Source organism: Coccomyxa subellipsoidea (genome assembly GCF_000258705.1).
Source record: "Coccomyxa subellipsoidea C-169, whole genome shotgun sequence".
In the NCBI taxonomy this organism is placed as follows: domain Eukaryota; kingdom Viridiplantae; phylum Chlorophyta; class Trebouxiophyceae; family Coccomyxaceae; genus Coccomyxa; species Coccomyxa subellipsoidea.
In genome coordinates, this window is record NW_005178028.1 from 1382166 (window position 1) to 1400543 (window position 18378).

General features: G+C 52.7%; 2 protein-coding genes across 2 annotated transcripts; one reads left to right on the forward strand and one right to left on the reverse strand.

Annotated features, from left to right (window-relative positions):
* Positions 1-7686: 7686 nt before the first annotated feature.
* Positions 7687-9784, forward strand: COCSUDRAFT_30717 (proteasome-domain-containing protein). The gene is made up of 6 exons (XM_005645103.1): positions 7687-7900; positions 8133-8252; positions 8359-8511; positions 8657-8765; positions 9018-9214; positions 9459-9784. The coding sequence occupies exons 1-6, from the start codon at positions 7835-7837 to the stop codon at positions 9522-9524; spliced, it is 711 nt and encodes a 236-aa protein (XP_005645160.1). The 5' UTR covers positions 7687-7834; the 3' UTR covers positions 9525-9784.
* Positions 9785-11632: 1848 nt separating this feature from the next.
* COCSUDRAFT_57759 (hypothetical protein) lies at positions 11633-17350 on the reverse strand (the record flags this gene model as incomplete). The annotated part of the gene is made up of 13 exons (XM_005645104.1): positions 11633-11642; positions 11869-12104; positions 12221-12331; positions 12466-13743; positions 14009-14184; positions 14371-14992; positions 15112-15200; positions 15354-15501; positions 15634-15738; positions 16037-16219; positions 16435-16596; positions 17010-17114; positions 17330-17350. 13 exons carry the CDS (start codon positions 17348-17350, stop codon positions 11633-11635), a joined length of 3246 nt encoding a protein of 1081 aa, XP_005645161.1.
* Positions 17351-18378: the final 1028 nt, after the last annotated feature.

Here is an 18378-nt window from a genome sequence, read left to right on the forward strand (position 1 = left end):
TTAACCCACAGCAGTGCCTGATGGTCATAGAGCTTCTTGCTAAGCTTTAGCAAAGGGAGGCGGACACAAGTTGCCATGAAGGTAGTATGCACAACTGCTTGTTCCAACGAGAGAGTCTCTCTGTCAAAGATTGCCCCGATTGGAATCATTGGTCAGCAGCACTCCAGTTGGTTTTTCTGTTGCGGCTTCCTTCCATTCTGGATGTACCTCTAGTACACATCCTGGTGCTGCAAGCTGCAACAATTTGCACAAATGTGCATTCGATATTTTTGCTATCTGAAGTGCTTTTGCATTTTTTTTGCTTTTTAGAGGATACATGCTTACCGTCTCCGTCAATGCATCCAGGGCTTGTTCCCTGGCTTGGTCTGTGGTTTGTCAATGTCATTCTCTCCAGGAACAGGTCTTACCGAACGTAGGGACGCTTCTCGAGTGTGAGTTTGATAGGTAGTGTTATTGAGTGCCAGGCCTTTGCATTGGTCAGTAATGCAAAGGAGCATGAGGCAGAGCATTGCAGCTGGTGACCTGCAATGCTCTGCAGAGGTGGTGGCAGTGATGTTGCTTTGAGTGTGGCAGCAGTTTGCTTGAAGCTGCAGCCAAAGGTGCAAAGCACCTGCGCATGCGTGTGCTGCAGCAATGCATAGGCATGTGCAGTGACTGTCAACCAGCAAGTGTATGGTCAATGACTGCAAAGAAGCATGAAGCAGAGCATTGCAGGTAGTGACCTGCAATGCTCTGCAGAGGCGATCACAGTGATGTTGCTTTGAGTGTGGCAGCAGCTTGCTTGAAGCTGCAGCCGAAGGTGCAAAGCACCTGCGCATGCGTGTGCTGCAGCAATGCAAAGGCATGTGCAGTGACAGTCAACTAGCGCGGGTTTTGTGCTGCTTTGATCCGCCGAGGAGTCTGCGGCTTGCCTAGGGAGTGTATGCCCACCGCTGGCAGTAGAGTACTTGGGAGGGCCCACTGGATACTTGAACACCGGAGACTTGATTCCGAGGCCACATTTTTTAGAGTGATGAGGTACCTGCAGGATGCTCTTCTTGAATTTGAGATATCTAAAAGTGACGTACCGGGAAGTTGTCAGGCTGATCAACAGGGATATTGTCATAACTGTTTTGAGAAGTATGAGCCATGCGCATGCAGGTGCAAGGTGACTGAAGAATCACCTGCTCGACTGATTTATAGCAATGCAATGTATCCAGTGGTGACTGCTAATGCCTGCGAGTCTACAATGGAATTGATTGTAAAGCCAGACAGACTCTTATCGCCCTCGAAACTTCCTCAAGGCAATGCATGCAGTACGGCATGCCATTGTACAATTTGTAGGCTGTGCGAGCGCAAACACTGGAGGCAGGGGTGCCTCGTGGCATCAGATCTGTCCTTAAGCATCCCTGCTTTGAGTGTCATGTGATACATTGCCCAACCTAGAGGCCAGGCTGGTGCCTCAGGGTCCTCAAACCACCCGTTCACAATCCTATGGTGAAACCCTTCAGGGCCAGGTGGCCAGATCAGGAGCTGCAGCAAAAATAGATCCTTGTCACTCTGTGCATGCCTTTGTGTTCTGTACCGCCGGTGAATACGAGGTTGGTCGAGGAGCATTGGGGATGTGGGTTCGGGCTGTGCAGAGCTCGGCTGTCTGCACTCCTTGGTGCAACTTGAAACACTAGCAGAACTCCGATCTGCAGGACGACCTGCGATCTGCAGGACGAGGCTGCTCAACAGAGTCGGAAAACCAGGAGATCATGCAGGTAAGCATTGTAATCGCGGGAACATTCCCAACCATCTTTGCAAATTTTTACGCGTACAAGGCTGAGATTCGCAAGGGCTCTGTCTGGCTTGCTTCGTCAGTCTGCAAACCCTGGTCTGCGTTGATCAGGCATACCTATCAGGTGACAGGCTCAGGTCGTGGACATAACAGAATACTGATGAAAAGAAATTTGAAGGCGGTACCGAAGTGGACATCGTAGACTTTGGTTCGGGGTTAGCAAACCCGTTTGAAGAATCCCGCCGAGTCAACCTGCCAAACTGTTCCGCTGAACGCCGGCGGATTTAATGATGTTACTGTCAAATCGTTCCGAAATTGCTCCCGAGGTCTCTCAACCTGCCGGCTCGACCTTCAAGATTTCGGGCTACTTGTTCAAAGTGAACTAGCAAGTCTAGCTGTGATGCCCCGCAGTCTGACACCCGAAATCTGTTGCAGCCTGACCATGAGGAGCTGACAGCCAGCAAGGCTTGGGAAAAGGATATGTCCTTCGACCTCGAGAGGGCATTTTCTGGATCCGACCTGCCAAGTTTTGGGGGCCTGATGGCGCCTGTTGGAGGGACACCCGACAGGGCGACACCACCACCATCTTCCCCTGCTCTCCTGGAGCATTATGGCTCAAAGGCAAGGTCAAGTCTCCAAGGACATGCACCTTCAGGGGCAGAACATGTCATTCATGCCTGTGGATGGCGCCTGCAGCCTGATGCAAGGCTACATGTGGCTCTGTGCAGGTCCAGCCCTTCATGCCACAGGCAGACGAGTTTGTGCCGCAGTTCTGCGGCAGTCTGCGGGCCTTCAAGATGGGCATGGCGCCTTCGCCTCTGCACTGCGGCATGCAGAGCGCCTCCTCACTGAACGGTGAAGAGATTCTGCTGAACAAAGGAGACAATCCCCGCCTCTCCCTTGCAGACGCCGCCGGCGGCAGCAGCCGCTTCAGCAGCATAAGCTCCGCAGAATGCTCCAACATCAGGGCCAACCTGCCAATGCTCATGGTGTGTTACTGAGGCACAACGACACAAACAATTCACCTCTTTTTTAAGATTGCTGTTGGATGCTGCCTCCATACCTGAGAGCCCTCTTCACATGGTCCTGAGGGGAGAGTCAACATTGCGTGCCATTTGTGTTGGCGATGCCAATTGCAATTTCACACAATTGACGCAAGGCAAGCTTCACTCCACTGCAGGAGGAGGACGTCCGCGGCTGCTGCCTGTTCAAATCTGAGCCCGAGCCACTGGGTGAAAGCTTGGAGGACGACAAGAGTGACGATGAGGATGAGCAGGCTGATGAGCAGAGCAGGGACGCAGACCAGGATCTGGACAGCAAAGGCGAGGTACCCAGGGCTGAGGGCAGCGACAGTGACTACCGCCCCTCCCCCCGCCAGCGCCCCCGCAGCCGCCGCGCAGCTGCGCGCGGCCGACCCACCCGCCACTCCAAGGTATGGGCGTTGCATTTCCCACTGACAGACACTTCTATAGACCGAGCCAGGTCATTGTTTTGTCACTTCGAGCCTTGTCTGTGTGTTTGCTTGCCAGCTTGTACTGACGGTAGGCTAGGCAGGCTATTACTCGTTCACAGACAATAGGCCCCGGCTGGCGGGGGGCGATATAAATGCTGAGCACCGTGCTTACGGTTGATTGGGTCTTGCTTGGATCTGGCGAGTCCAACAAGGGGTAGGAATATGGAAGCCTTTGACTGCAGCTTGTCTGCAGGACGCACCTTGCCTCTTGGCAGGAACAGCGTGTTATAATAATAATAATAATAATAATAATAATAATAATAATAATAATAATAATAAGACAATATGTGAGGCAGTGCCCCAGTCCAAGTACTACAAGTATTGATAGGAAGAGGCAAGCAAATCGCGCTTCCAAATCCTGCTGGCGAGCCGCGGGTATTCCAGGACGACACACAAGTTGATACATGTGCTTGTGTTGTTCGAGAGACGAAGAGGCAGTCTAATTGCTGCAATGAAGAGAAGAATATGCAATGAAATCTATGCCTGGAGAACAGCTGGAGCAATGCCCAGACCTGTGGGAATGCAAGGACAACACACATGTCGCAATGTGCCTGCTGCACTTGTGCATTTTCCCCCTCTAAAACGAAAACCTATGCGGCAGTGCCCGATTCCAAGCACTGCCACAAAGAGGAGAATATGCATTGCACTTCAATGCAGTGCTCAGACCTGTGAGGATGCAAGTAGACCATACATGTGGCAAGGTGCCTGCTGCATGCGCAGGGCAAGGACAAGAAGAAGGTGGGGCGGCCGATAACTTACAAGGGGGATCCGGAGGCGGCAGATCTGACGGAGGACGAGCGCCGCCGCATCAAGCGCCGCATCGCCAACCGCGAATCCGCCCGCCGCGTGCGCCAGAAACGCCACGACCTCATGGAAGACCTGCAAGCCAACGTGAGCGCCTGAGCACCTGCTCTGGAAAAATCATCAGTACAGCTGCACGACGCAGCTGCACGACACAAGTGCACAAGCACACCACGTGTTAGTCATCCCTTTGCACAGGCCTGTGCCAAATGGGCAGGAGAGGCATCCATACCTACTCATCGTTGCTGAAGAAGAAGACAAGACGGCCTCAAGGATGCTGGCCCAACTTGCATTGCTGCTGTAACGGGGGCCTCCATTTCTGGAGGATGAAATGATGCCATGCATGTTGACTGGGAGGCTGGTAGTGATGTGCTGTGTGGCGCACAGATTGAGACGATGCAGCAGCGCAATGGAAAGCTGCTGGGGCACTGCGGAAGGCTGGAGAAGCAGAAGGCGGCAGTGATGGGGCAGATGGCCGATATGCAGGAGAAATGGGCGCAGGCCGCCTTCGAGAGCAACCGCCTGCAGGCCGAAATCGCCACCATGCGCCAGACACTCGAGGTGTGTGCTGCTCCGACAACATGCTGCTTTTCATGTGACAAGACAGGCCCACTGCTATTTTTGACAAGAGAGGCCCTGCTGAGGTGAAAAGTATTTTCCAATTATTGAGTGGTGCTGTAAAGCGCCGGTTTCAAGCGCCGGTTTCAGTACTCTCATGAGACCTCATCCAGCCGTCTGGGAACCAGTCATGAGTAGTAACCGGTGATGTGGTCATGCATCACGACGGCGTGTGCATTGCATGCATCGGTTTAAAACACGCATGTGCAAGCAGGAAGTATGGATGGTCTCTGCGGGTGGGGATTTGACAGGGGTTAGTGCGCAGCAGGTCAACATGCGCTTCATGGAGAAGGCCGGAGCAGGGATGATGGCCCCAGGCGGCCTGCAGCAGCACACACCTTCAATGCCTCAGTAAGCGTCACTGCCTGAATTGTACCTCTATTGCTTGCTCTTTTGCATTTGCCCGCCCATTTAGAGGCGTCCCTGAAACATGGTAGTTCTGGCAAGCAGATGTAAATTTTTGCTGCAGACACTGGGTTTGCTGAGCGCAGGGTTCTGTGCTGCAGCTACGCAGATGACATGCCAGCCCAGGGCGTGCTGCAGGGCAGCACTGTGATGCTGCCACCCTCGCCCTTCAAGACCGCTTTCCAGGAGCTTGTCAGGTGCGCTCCAACTGATGTGCACATGCACATTGACTGATCTGCAGTGCATGGCTGTGAACGTCCTTGACCCCCCTGCTTTCCAATGGCCTGCACCCTATGCCAGCTGGCAGGGTATAAGCTGGTTGTTGAGATGTTGTGCTCTTCCTGTGTTGTGCAGCTCTGTCCCCCTGTTAACCTGACTGGGCCCAGAGGGAGACAACCAGAGAGCACTCCGTCCCTGTTTGTTCCGCCGCTGCCAACAAGCGGCTGGACAAAGAAGCCAACAAGCCGCGGCGTGTCATCAAGACTAGCAGCCATCGCTGTGCAGTTGCACAAATGAATGCCAAGCCTCGTGCTTCAAAAGGGCCTCACTCCTGCACTTCATGCATTCTGCTGGCATGGCCGCTTTAGGGGTAGGCTTTGTCCGCTCTGCATTGAGTTTCTGGGGCCACAAGCGCTTGATGCATTTGCAAAGCAATCAATGCTGATTTGCAGCATGCTGTCTCACGGTTGTACGGGCGAACACAGGCTGGGTGCGCTTGCTTGCTTTCAGTTTGCGAGGTTGATAGCCTTCCACAGGTCCGGTGTGACAGCTTGCGTCGGTCAGCCCAGTGTTAGTCTTGTTGTTTTGAACAGCCCTGTCTAAAGCATTGCTAGCGGTCCGTGGGGCACACTGCTTGGCACAATGGCCAAGCTAGGGATTTGCGAGCACGGACGCAACCTGCACAGTGTGTGCAATTCTTGCGTCTGCTTGAAGATTGCATGATCTGCCTGTCCTCAAACCAGCCCACGGGGCCTTGACACCTGTCAATCGCACTGAAGACTTGGCAGGGGTCATTCTGGGCTGCGCCTGCAGCTACGGGTTCGGGGATCTTGTGCGTCTGAAGCTCTTAGATTTGCCTATTTCATCCTTTTTGGAGGATCTCCCTGAGCAGACTCGAGCAAATCTGAGAGCGCAGATATGTTTGCCTCTCCTTCTGAGGAACTTTTGAGCTGTCCTGGTTGTTTTTTAAAATGATGCTTGCATTGGCTTTGAACTTGCACTCATGCTTGTATCAGAGGGTGAGCATGCAGATAGGAAAGGGAAGTGGCACGGGCGATGGAACGCAAGATGCTCATCATATTGAGGGAATGAAAAGTGTCGTTGCCATGGCTTCACGTTGGTGCATTGCGCAGGAATTCAAGCTTGAGCTGTGAGTCTGTGTGTCAGTAAGTGTTTCAAGTTCCTGAGAGCCAAACTGATGCGTGTGGCATGGAGAGGCGAGGTCGAATAAAAGTGCTAATACAGCAAGGCAGAGATGCAGGCAGCAGATCTGCAAAATTGCCGCATCTGGACCCTTTCGAGTGCGAAAAATATTATTCGACTGGTGGCCAATTGGCAAGTTTGATTGAGGGAAAGAGAGAGCCAGGACAGGCAACAAATGAGCCAGCCGTGAAGGCTGTACTCGGATTGATGTATTGCGCTATGATATGGCTGACAGATGCTGTGCTGCAACTCTTACTGCACACCAAGCGGATTTGGCACTTCCAAACTATGGTGTGCCTTAGCATGACGCACCTCTGTCCCTAGCTAGGTGTGCAGCAACGACTGACTGGATGTACCATGCATCATGCATGCAAATATCCGTTTGTTTATATCTGTCCTGTTTGCTGGCAGGCTTGCACATTCTAGGTACTGCGGCAGGCAACAGCAAAGGGTCTGCGTCCTGCTTCGAGATTACAACCAGATCTTGATTTCAGAAAAATCGCAATGAACGAAGTCTGCCAGCAGCCCTTGAACCTTTGAAGAAGAGAATGGGGTCTCCCTGTGTGCATAAAAACTGAATAAGGCCTTGATATTGTGGTGTTGTGTGCTGTATCGTCGCATGATACTGATGGCCCTAAAGGCTCGACACCACTGTGACATGATGTGATGCGAGATCTTTTAAAAATATGGGAATACTTCAGATCATGACATTGCTGGACCCGAGTATCTGGGGGAAATCTTCAAGGGCTTGAATGGGTACATTTTCAAGGGCGTAGCTGCAGCTGCAGCGCTGGAAGCCACCAGTGGTAAAACATCAGTAATGTAATGTTGCTGAGAGGCAATGCACCATCATCATAATCATAAAGACATCATGTCATCATGACGTCGACATCATAACATTAATGATGGCCGCAGCCAGATGATGCGGCACACATGATGATGATCTCACACAATATGGTGATTATCGCCCTCGATTTCTCTATTGCTTGGAGAGGCAGCTGATAGTGAGATTCATAAGAAGCTGAGCAAATAATTTGCAGCTGTTAGAAGCTGTCATCCAATTTTGAACCATTTCAGACTCTTGAGAGGGAACGTTGAAACCGTTGCCGCAGATGCATTTCCAATGCTGGCACAGTGATCGGCCTTGTTCAATGGCATTGCAGAGAGATTGACTACATCCCTGCACGTATTGTGTGGTGAGAATCGGGAACAAATTTCTTGCAGAAAGGCGGCAAGTGTAAAGAGATTTCTTGTGTACAGACACTGCGATGACCTAGTGTCGCACAACGTGCATTCGGAGGGATCACTCGGCCATGGATCATCTGAGAGCTTATGCTGATGCTTTGGAGAAAGAGCTGTCACAGGAAGTTTCCCTTGGGGTAAGCTGGCGTTGCTGCCCCACAAAATGCTGGAATTGTTTCATCAATCGGTGTATATCGCGTTAGGACCGAAGGAGTCTAAGATGTTTGGATCTGCATTATTGTTTGTATCAATCTACTCACTTCAGGATGGCAGCCTTTCAGCATACGTAGTCATCCATCAACAACAAGGCTTGTGTGATGTCCATCTTGTTCTTGTCGTGCAATAAGTTACTTTGGTTGCTCCTTACAGACAACCATCATGGCAGCCACTTTTGATGGGGGAGTGGTGCTTGGAGCGGATTCCCGAACATCCACAGGGAACTATATTGCCAACAGAGTCACAGACAAAGTAACTCAGCTCACAGACAGGGTGAGACACCTGGCCAAGAGCAATCATGATGTACTAATCAACAATAGAAATTAAGACGATTTGTGAAGTCTTTGCTTGCAAGCGAGTTTTCTTTCATGTTTTCCAGGTGTATGTGTGTCGATCGGGGTCAGCAGCTGACACGCAAGCAATATCTTCCTATGTACAATACTACTTGCACCAGCATCAAATGGAGCTGAACGATGAGATCTTAGTGAAGACTGCAGCAACTCTGGCAACAAAACTGGTGTACTCAAACAAGGTAAGGATACGGCACATTGTCTGGGTGCTGGGTGCCTGACATGGTGCTAGGTGCTTAACATCCATTCTCTGCAGAATTCAATGGAGAGCATGCTGGCATTGGCTACCAGCATCAGTGATGCTGAGCAGTGTATTTGGTGCTGCAGGAGATGCTGCAGGCAGGGTTGATAGTGGCAGGGTATGACTCGAGGGAAGGCGGGCAGGTCTATGCTTTGCCGCTCGGAGGGACCTTGGTGAAGGTTCCATTCTCAATAGGTGCGTAACAGCATACCTGTCTCCCTCTGCGTATTGCTTTGCCTTATTTGCACTCCTTAGCAAAAGGAGCATCACAGGGGTCAAAGAGAAACTAATTCATGGCCCATGAAGCGCTCTTGTGGCAAGCAGGCAGCCCCCAAGAGAACTGTCAGATCCCTGCTGGACAGTGTATTAGTGTGGAGTAGCTGATGGGTGGGGGCTGACATGAAAGGGCAAGGGCAGCTGACCATTGCAGGTTGTGCTGTCTGGCAGGCGGGTCAGGCTCCGCGTACATCTATGGCTTCTGCGACAAGAACTGGCGGCCGGGCATGAGCGAGGAGGACTGCCAGGCCTTTGTGGTCAAGGCAGTCGGCCTGGCACTAGCGCGCGACGGCTCCTCTGGCGGCTGCATCCGCACAGTTGTCATCACCAAGGACGGCGTCCGTCGCAGCTTCCTCCCCAACAACAAGGTGAGCGCTGTCGCACCATCTGACCGGCTTTAAGCACCCTTGCTGACTCTGCAAATGCTGACTCGGCAGATGGCTCAAAGTCCCTTGTACTTTGTTGCGAGCACAGACGCGCAGTGTCAGCCTTGTGCTTTACTTGGGTGTTTTGTCTGCATGTCTATCACTGCTTCTCATCTGGATCAGGATCAGCTTGATAGAGCGACAAGGGATTTCGTCAGCTGATATCTTCAGCATTGTGTCTGCGCAGATACCTCCTGCCTATGGCAACCTTAGCTTTCAAGGAAGCACAGCAATGCCGGTGGACACCGCATAGGCGCTCTGCTTCAGCGCAGCTGATGTCAGGGCTAAGGCTAAAGTGAGCTTGTCCATGCGCTAGGAAAGAAGATATGCAGGTTGAGAGACCACCAGAAATTTTCACTTGTTGGATGTTCAATGTTGCATGCACTATCAATGACCACACTGTTGTATTAGCCATTTTGTGAGATAGCAGCCTGCAGAAACGACCATTTATCTGTCCTGAGGATGTTCTGGAACTTCAAATTGCGCAGGTCTGTAAAACTACTATCTGAAGACATTCCCTCAATTTTTACAACCTTTTTCTGGCAATCATCTTCGTTTGTGTGTTCAACTTCAACATCGAGCACTGCACCTTGGCAGAGCGAAAATTATCAACGAATCTCTGAAACATCTTCTTCACCACGAGAAAACTCAAGCGCTTTGCGACTCAGCTGTGGTGGAAGACATCTCAACAAGCACATTGGTGTTGCAAATCGCTATCGAAATGAGACATCCGCCAAAGAAGTCATGGCAGTGGGCGCATCTGCTCCAGCACTTAGTCAATGCCACCCTATCTCTCAATCGCAGCCCTACACACATCAGACTGCTATTGAGGCTTGGTGTCATGCTAGCAGAGCTCAATTGGAGTACTTCTGCAGGTGCACATGCAAAGACACTGTGGATGATCATCCACAGAAGCTGGCACCAGCCCACAGACAATTGACTGTGATACAACGCCCTACCGCCGTACATCGTTCTACTCCGTAGAACATCGAGTGCTGTTTGAGACACACCTGAAGGTCTTTGTCGCGAAGCCAATACGCAAACTTGGCATTTGTCTTGGTGATCAGCCTCTGCCCCCAGGCTGGTCTTGATGCCGCATATCCCTGCCATTGCAGTGTCAGTGAGCTGAATGATGAATCGATCATCTACGATTTCAAGGAGAACAGCGGATCTGACATGAGGCAGGTTCAACAGCACCTCCAGGTGTGCAGTCAGCTGTGCAGTGCATCTGCAGCATTTGACTGGAGGTGAGTGAGGAGATGAGAGGCCCACCTCTACGCAGCTAGCACGAAGAGCAATCTAATGCCAGCCACCACAGGTCTTTCTGGTTGTGCTTGCTGTGCAAGCATAACATGCCATCTGAGAGGAGGCTAAGCGCCGGTAAGTTGCTCTCCATGTGGTCGCTATGGTCTGTCTTCCATATCTCTTGACCACATGGCGCTTCCAGAGGTTTCCGTCCATCTGAATAGCTCTGAATAGCTAACTTCCAGCGCTTGCAAGTCTGCATGAGACACATCGTGCTGACTACCAAGTGGCTGACGGTGTGAGTGCAAGACCAGAGGATTTGTCAAGCAAGAAGCATTTTTTGTGCAGCATCAATTCATGGATTGGGTTGGATCACCTGACTGGCAAGAGCAAACGTGTCATGATCCAGGAATCCAACAATTTTCAAGACAGCCTCTGGGGGCAGCTGGGGCAGTGGAGTCTTGGTGCACTTTGGAACCTGCGAAGACATTGACTCTTGCTATGAGGGTGCAATCTTCCTCACATCTGTCCATCAAGGTATGAACTCAAATCACATAGGTACAGCACCTTCACATCCAAATAGAGTACAGCGTTCACCAAGTCCTTAAAGAAGTGCTTCATACCGTACAGGCTCCCTGCCTGTACACGCATGTCCTCTTCGATTATACTTCTGAGGTCTTTCAACGTAAGTTGGTCTGCATTATCGATGATGTAACGACTTCGCTTTGCGACTGCCTGTTCTTAGCGGTTCCTGAGGTCCTCGGTATCATCCATGGAAGATGACATTCGAATACACGATCTTCGTGAGGTCACTGCCAAAGCACACAAGTGATCGCCAACTCCTTAGAATCAGACAATTTCTTTTTAGAGGTTTCAATTCCAATCATTGCATATTCTTTGAGGAGAAGGAAAGTCCATTTGGGGTGCGTACCCTGCAGGCGAGGCTAGGTAGCTTCCCCTAGCTTCTTCTATGGTTCAATCCCTCTTGAAAGGTCGAAAGATCTGGGATCATTCGGTACAGTCTAGTGCGCTGTATGCGCAATCCACCGTAGTGGTGACCGTAGCTATGTGGTTACCCTTAACGGCCTTGTTCAATGTGCCAAGCACTGGCAGCCTCTAGGGATCTCTGCCAAACCAAGAAAAAGATCTGCTTCCTAATAATCCAACTAATTATCAAACACGCTGTTCCACTGAAGGTCAGATCCTGATGCAAAAGGAGCATTAACTACCAGCGCAAAAAAAAAGAGCAGGAAATAATTGGATGCTTGCAATGCTGTGTCAAACTCACGTCAACATGGCCATTCACCAGATACGGTATTGCAGAAGATCATCTCCCCAACCAAGGTGCCAACTTGGCTGTAGACAGCTTCCTGCGGGATCCCTTCTGTGGGCTGGCCCCTTTGCCGCCATCTTGGCCGGTTGCAGAGAAGGTGGCGGCTGCAGCGCCGTCACGCAGCGGCGAGCATGTGTCCGAGGCAGGAGCCCTCGCTGCGCAGCCGCCCCACTTCCAGCGCGCAGGCGACAACCTCGCCAAGCCCTTGACTGGCGTGGTCTCTGCCGATGGCAAGGCAGCCTGCCGCGGCGTCACCTGCAAAGGGGTGGAACGTTAGTGGGCATGTGGCATTACAGACACGTCCAGTAAGAGCTGCTTATAATGCCGCGGGGAGAATCTTGAATCAAGCTGTGGGTTAGAAAGTGCTGTACCTCATTTTTGGCCGCTGCTGCGCCCTTCTTGTTCAGGAGCGGCGACATGCGCTGGAACACTGACAGCCCCCGCTTACTAGGGTTGCGTGGAGTAGCCTGCTTCTCGACGGCCTGCAATCAGCACACCAGTATACAATTGGCATGCCAAATTATGTGAGCCAGCCATGCTCCAACACCATGCATGTCCAACACCATGCTTAACAGGGAGTGAATTTTTCTGAGCAGACACTCCAGGAGGCGTTCACCTGTGCCTTTGCTGGCGAAGGAGATGGAACAGTCGCGTCCTGCTGCTTTGTGTCTCGCGCATCGAGCGCATCGCGGTTTGGGGCCGGCCTTGGAAGCTCCGGGGTCCGCGCAGCCAAGAAGGTGCTGGTCTCCTCAAGAATGCTGCTGCCCTTGGCACCTCCGTGGCTGCCCAGCTCATAGACTGCCTGCTCCGTGCTGCGCGCAGTCGGCATGTAGTCAACTGAGCCCTCCGCGTCAGACTCCTCCGCCTCCCCCCTCCCACCATTGTACAGGGGGCCCCAGCCGTCCTCGTCACCGGTCCCATGCCTGCGCGGCTGCGCCAATTTCGACGTGCCGATCCGAGCAGCATGAGCGCTGTCAGGCGGTGCGGCCTGCTGGTAGGTGGCCTGCACATTGAAGCGCTCATCTTCCACGTCAGAGGAGAGGCTGCGCGCAGAGCAGGCGCTGAATCTGCGGTCGCTGGGAGCCTCTGCCGCCTTGCCCCGGAAAGGGAAGCTGCATGGCGGCGTGGTGGCCTCCACTGAGATGCGCAGGCTGCCGGACAGGTTCAGGCTGGGCACCCGCGGCCGTGCGCCCCGCACTCTGGGCGAGCTCGCGCCCTCCATCAGCGCCGGGCTCGCCAGAGGGCTGCTGTCTTCCGGCAGCGGGTCCAGCCCCGGCAGAGACACCCTGCGCCCCCGGTGGCCTGCTCCGCCGCCAGGGTTCTGTGCTGCGCTGGGATCAGAGCCGGGGAGAGGCACTCCTGCTGCTGCCTGGAATGGCGAGGCTGCCGTGGACTGCAGGGCCTCATCCATGTTTTGTGTCTCCCGGCCTGCGGCTGACTGGCATGCCAGGCTGGACATGGCTGGCAGCTTGCGAGCCCTGTCGGCCGTGCCAAGGTCCGACGGGCTCAGAGGGCTGCCGTGCAGGTTGCACAAGCTGGCCTCAACGTCAGGCACCCCATGCTTCCCTGCTTGTGGTGCGTTGTGACCATGGCTTTCCTTGGCAGCGTGCTTTGCGCCGGCGCTGTTTGGAGTGGGGGTTTTCCTTCCTGCGCCGCGGCCTGCGTGCTTCGGCCCCCGCCTCAGCTGTCCGCCGGCGCTGCCGGGGGTGGCTGCGAAGCACAGTACAGGGGACATGCAGTCCTCCGCTGTTGGAGTCTGGCCTGACGACTGCGACTGCAGGAGGGCGATGCCAATCGGCGAGCTCTTGCCCGTGTGCTTTGGAGTGAGTTTGGACTGCGACCCCGCTGGCGGCAGCTGCATCTCTGACAGGGGACTCCGTGCGGGCACTGGTGCCTGCATACCACATCCATGTCCTTTCCTATCTGCACTTAAAGGATCATCTTGATGAAAAAGGCAGCGATTGCTTCCCAGCGCTGACCGCAGCAGTCTGATATGCCCTAGTCTATTCAACAAGCAGAGTGTACCGCTTGAGATGACATCATCTGTTCATCTTTCTCACCTGAAGAGGATGCGCCACGTCCTGATGTTCAAGATAGACTGCACGCCTCTTGAAATGTTGAGGTGCTGGCATTCACAAGGAACAGAGGATGTAGGTTACCTGGGAGCTGTCCTCGACATGTAGGGGGCTGGGCGGGAAGAGGGGGCCGGGTCGAGGAGGTTGAGCTGCGTCAGGGGTGGGTGCCGGGCTGCTGCTAGAACGGCGCTCGCTCAGAGGAGTCCAGCGCTCCTGTTTGGCCCTGTCACTCCTCGCGCTGGCACTGCCTGGTGTGGGACCTGCAGTGCGCAGGCGCTCACAGTGCACTCCACAACACAATAGCTATAATGGAAATAGATGGCAGAATTGTACTACAACTGCACAGGTAGTACACAATTTTGGTGGGTGTCAAAGCGACTCAGGGTGCATGCTCTTACAGTCTGGGGTGCAATGTCGGCGGCACATTTATGGAGCCAAAAGTGTACCTGTGGTGCTGTGTGGCTGTCGCCCCAGCTGGGTCATGTCCTGCAGCTTGATGGGCGTGTACTGCGACTGCCTCAAAGCTCTGGCGTCCGTGGCCGCAGGCTTCTGCTGTGAAAGAGAGATTCCCCGCACGTCCCTCTTCTCTCCCCTGCTGCTGCTGCTGCTGCCAGCTGTTTTGTGGCTGTTGGAGGAGCCGCCGCTGTCCCTGCTCCTGCAATCCTGCGCTGGCGTTGCTGTGCTGTTGGGAGACGCCTCAGCAAGTTCTGTGCTGTTGTGCGGACTGCCCTTTGCCTCTGCAGCGGGAGAGGGCGCGATGAACGTGGTGGTCACCACTGCGGTGGCATTGAGGCTGCCGCTGCATGCGGCGAAGCTCCTGTGCGAGATGAGGGTCGCCTCGTGCTCGGAAGTCAGGGACGCCTGTTTGGGGTCGGCCAGAAAGAAGGTGCTGCGGCGCACGGGTGCCTCTGTCAGGGGAGCCTGCGCAGACTGCCAGATGCGCGGCACTGGCGACTTTGTGTGAGCTGTCTGGACCGGAGGCACCACAGCAGGAGGGGAGGAAGCAGGCATGCATGACTGTGTCTGCACACCAGCGTCCCTCTCCCTCGATGCCTTGGCAACTGCAGCCTGTGTGCATGCCAAAGCAGAGATTAGATACACTTTGATGACCTCTGCCTGCACGACCATAAGTGAATATTCGATGCTGCGCAGACAAAGTGAGTTATTTTGCAGCACTGCATGCGCACCTGGGCCTCCTCAAGCTGCTTTTGCCAGGTTGCACGTGAAGAGGCTGACTCCGCGTCTGAATCCTGCAACCTCTTGCGCAGCTCTGCCACTGCACACACCAGGGCTTTGCTCGTTCAAGTAGACAAATCTTGCATCTAAACCAGACTTTTAGAGTAGCCCCCGAAGGCTAGGGTCCAGGCTCCCAAATTGTCAAACCAAGCAGGTGTGAAGCTTAGCATGGGAGGGGGCAACTAATATGTACCGAGAAGGTTGTCATCCTTTGCTGAGGCCTCGAGGGCGCGAATCTTGGCAAGAGCTCCCGCCGCTGCAGCCACTGCTTCTGTCTGTTCCCTGATTGTGCGTTGGCGCTCGCAAACCTCATCCCTTGAAGCTGCCGTCTCAGCATGTGCCTGTCATAAAAGTGGCCCTTCCTTTACTTGGATCATGGCTTATCTCTGGCTTGAGGACGTTGGCTGTAATATGTTACAGATGCAACCTTTGCTGTTGCTATGCCATGACAGCAATTCACTGGTTACAAGCACCTTGCAGAGCTCTTCCTGCAGAATCTTCACATGTGTCTCTGAGGCCTGCGCAATTGCTGACAGAATTTGCACGCGTTGCTCTCCCTTCTTCACCTCAGCCCATACCTGCATTGGTAACAAGCGTGTCAGCAGTGCTCAGACCATTTGAGACGTGCAGTGTGGGTGACTAATATGCCATCCAACATTCTTCTGCGTGTACGTCTCCAACAGAACAGTGGAATACCTCCTCAATTGCAATGGTCCTGTCCATCAATCTCCGTTGCATTTCGTGCAAGCGCTGTCTGTGGACCTTGTCATCCGGCAGCATCTGCGACACCCCATGGAAATCAACTCCTGGTGCAATAAGGTGTCGCTAGCTGCATGTCACTAGCTTTGGGTGAATTCTGCACTATTTAAGCAACACCTGGGCGGACTCCTGTTGGCCGTCTGCTTGGGACGATTTGCCATCAAGAGCTGGCTGTCCCTGCACACGTCTCCAGGCTTGGAACTCTGCTTGCACCACTGCCAGCTGAGCCTCCTTGGCTGCTATGTCTCTGCGAAGACTGCTATTCTGGATTTTCAGGTCTGCCATGTTTTGCTCCAATGCCTGCACAGATGATACATTCTGCTCACTGTATGTTCTTGCTTCCATCCCCTTAAATCTACACTCAGGAGGAACAGCAGCTGAGGGGCACACATACTAGTGCAAGCAACAAGAAGCAGCCTCTCATCAGTGATCCATCTAGCGACTTCGGGCCTCACCCTTGCATGACCTGTGTGCGACAACAGACTTGCCCGCAGCTGACAGGCTTCTTGACTGACGCCCTTGGCAGCAAGTGCCTTCTCTGATAGATCCTGAGCCTGACTGACTACAGGCGATGCCACAGAAACGCCGCCTTGCAGGTCGTGGATGATTGCTTTCTGCATGTCCGTCAGCTGGTGCAATTTCTTGTTCTCATGTGTCACTGCCTCTGCCCATTGAGCCTGCATTGTCAAGCGCTTCAGAGCTCCCTTTTTCATGGGTTGGTTCTGTAGCATTTCACATGTTTAACTCTGTAAGACCTTGCTCTGGGTAGTAAAGACTATACCGCTGCTGCAGCCTCATCTGCAGATGTCAAAGCCCTCGTTGCAGCTGCCTGCCTGGCTTCTTTTTCCGTAGCAAGTTCTCTTTTCAGGCTCAGCACTTCCAATTGCAGCCCCTGGATGCTCACGCCTCGCGGCGTGGTCACTCTAGGTGTCAGATGCCTTGGAGCCAAACCTCTTGGAGTGTGAGCACTTGCTCCCCGTGCTTCCTGCAGTACGAATGAGAAATCTAAAGGATATTCTGTTATGTGCAAAGATCTGCAGCAATCCCCAAGCCTGTTACACCTGATGGACCCCTAGCTCTGGGAGTGCACCTTCACGGTCGACTGCCTCGCCGCTTTTTCAGATGACAACTCGTTCTGCAGTTGCTTCAAGTGCTCGCTGAGCCGCTCCAAGTGCGGACCTTGGCCTCTCGCACTCTGCAATTGAAAACGGAATCTGAGTCATACGTTACTCTTCCTTCATTTCTGCGAGAGGCCGACTTGATGGAGTTAGTGGCTAGTTTTGAAGCGTCTCTGTAATTTTATGTGTTATACCACACGTAGAATTCGGATCTTGAGGCGCGTGTCTGCTTGTGTATGTCACAAGATGGACTTAGCGAGCGATGGGAATGTACTGCGCTTATTCCTCTCACCTTCATTGGTGTGCTAACCATATCTGATCCTTGATTGCTGTACTCTTCCATTTTGGGGCAGCAATGCCGCGATCACAGCGTGTTATGTGGTATCAAAATGATACTATTAAGTTCTGATAGGGGCACAAACAGTCTCTTTAAATACCAAAACAGTATTCGGGCTTGGACAAATGAAAATTACGAAAGCATCGCTCTCTTTACCGCGTCAATCGTTGCAATCAATACACTGTTCCTGGAGAGCTTTCACATCTGAATTTCCAACGTCTCGAAAAAAGAACCTAGATTTTTCATAAACCTGCAAATCCCCTAAGGATCCTGCAAAACCCTTGCATGCTAAAAAAACACTTCAAATTTCAACCCGTGCATCTTGTGTTTGAGGAGGGAGGCATGGTGCTCATCTGGAAAGCAGGTCCAGATGTGTTAATTGGCTGCCTTGGCAGCAGGATTCCTGCCAGCAGCTGCCACAGAAAGGGTGGTACCGATTTTAATTAAGCTATAAATTGCTGTCTTGCTTGGGTCTTGCTTGGATCTGGCGAGTCCATTAAGGGGTAGGATTTTGGCAGCCTTTACTGCAGCTTTCCTGCAGACGCACCTTGCTTCTGGCAGGAAAAGCGTGTAATAATAATAATAATGATTAATTGCTGTACAGTTCATGTTCACCTCTGTGGTCAGGATCCATTACACAATTGCGTGTGGCATAAAAGGGCCTTGACAAAGTCACTGCAGCGAAGTCACTGCAGCAAAGTCAAATTCTTGCCCCTACAAATGGCGCATGTGTCCATGCAACAACCTCTTGATTCAGCCACAGCACTACAACCCAGGGCCTGCTTCCTGCCAATAAAATGTTCTTCAAAATGTACTTCTGATGTCCCATACCTCTTGCATACTGCCACAACGCTGCTGCTCCTAATAAAAATTATCCACAACATAAATACAATTAATTTCGATCACTTTGGCGATCGTCATCCAGCAAATAAGCAATTACAAACCCGTCATGTTGCCTGAACAAAGCTGTAGGCTTTACGATGCAGCAGAAGCTGGACTCTGTA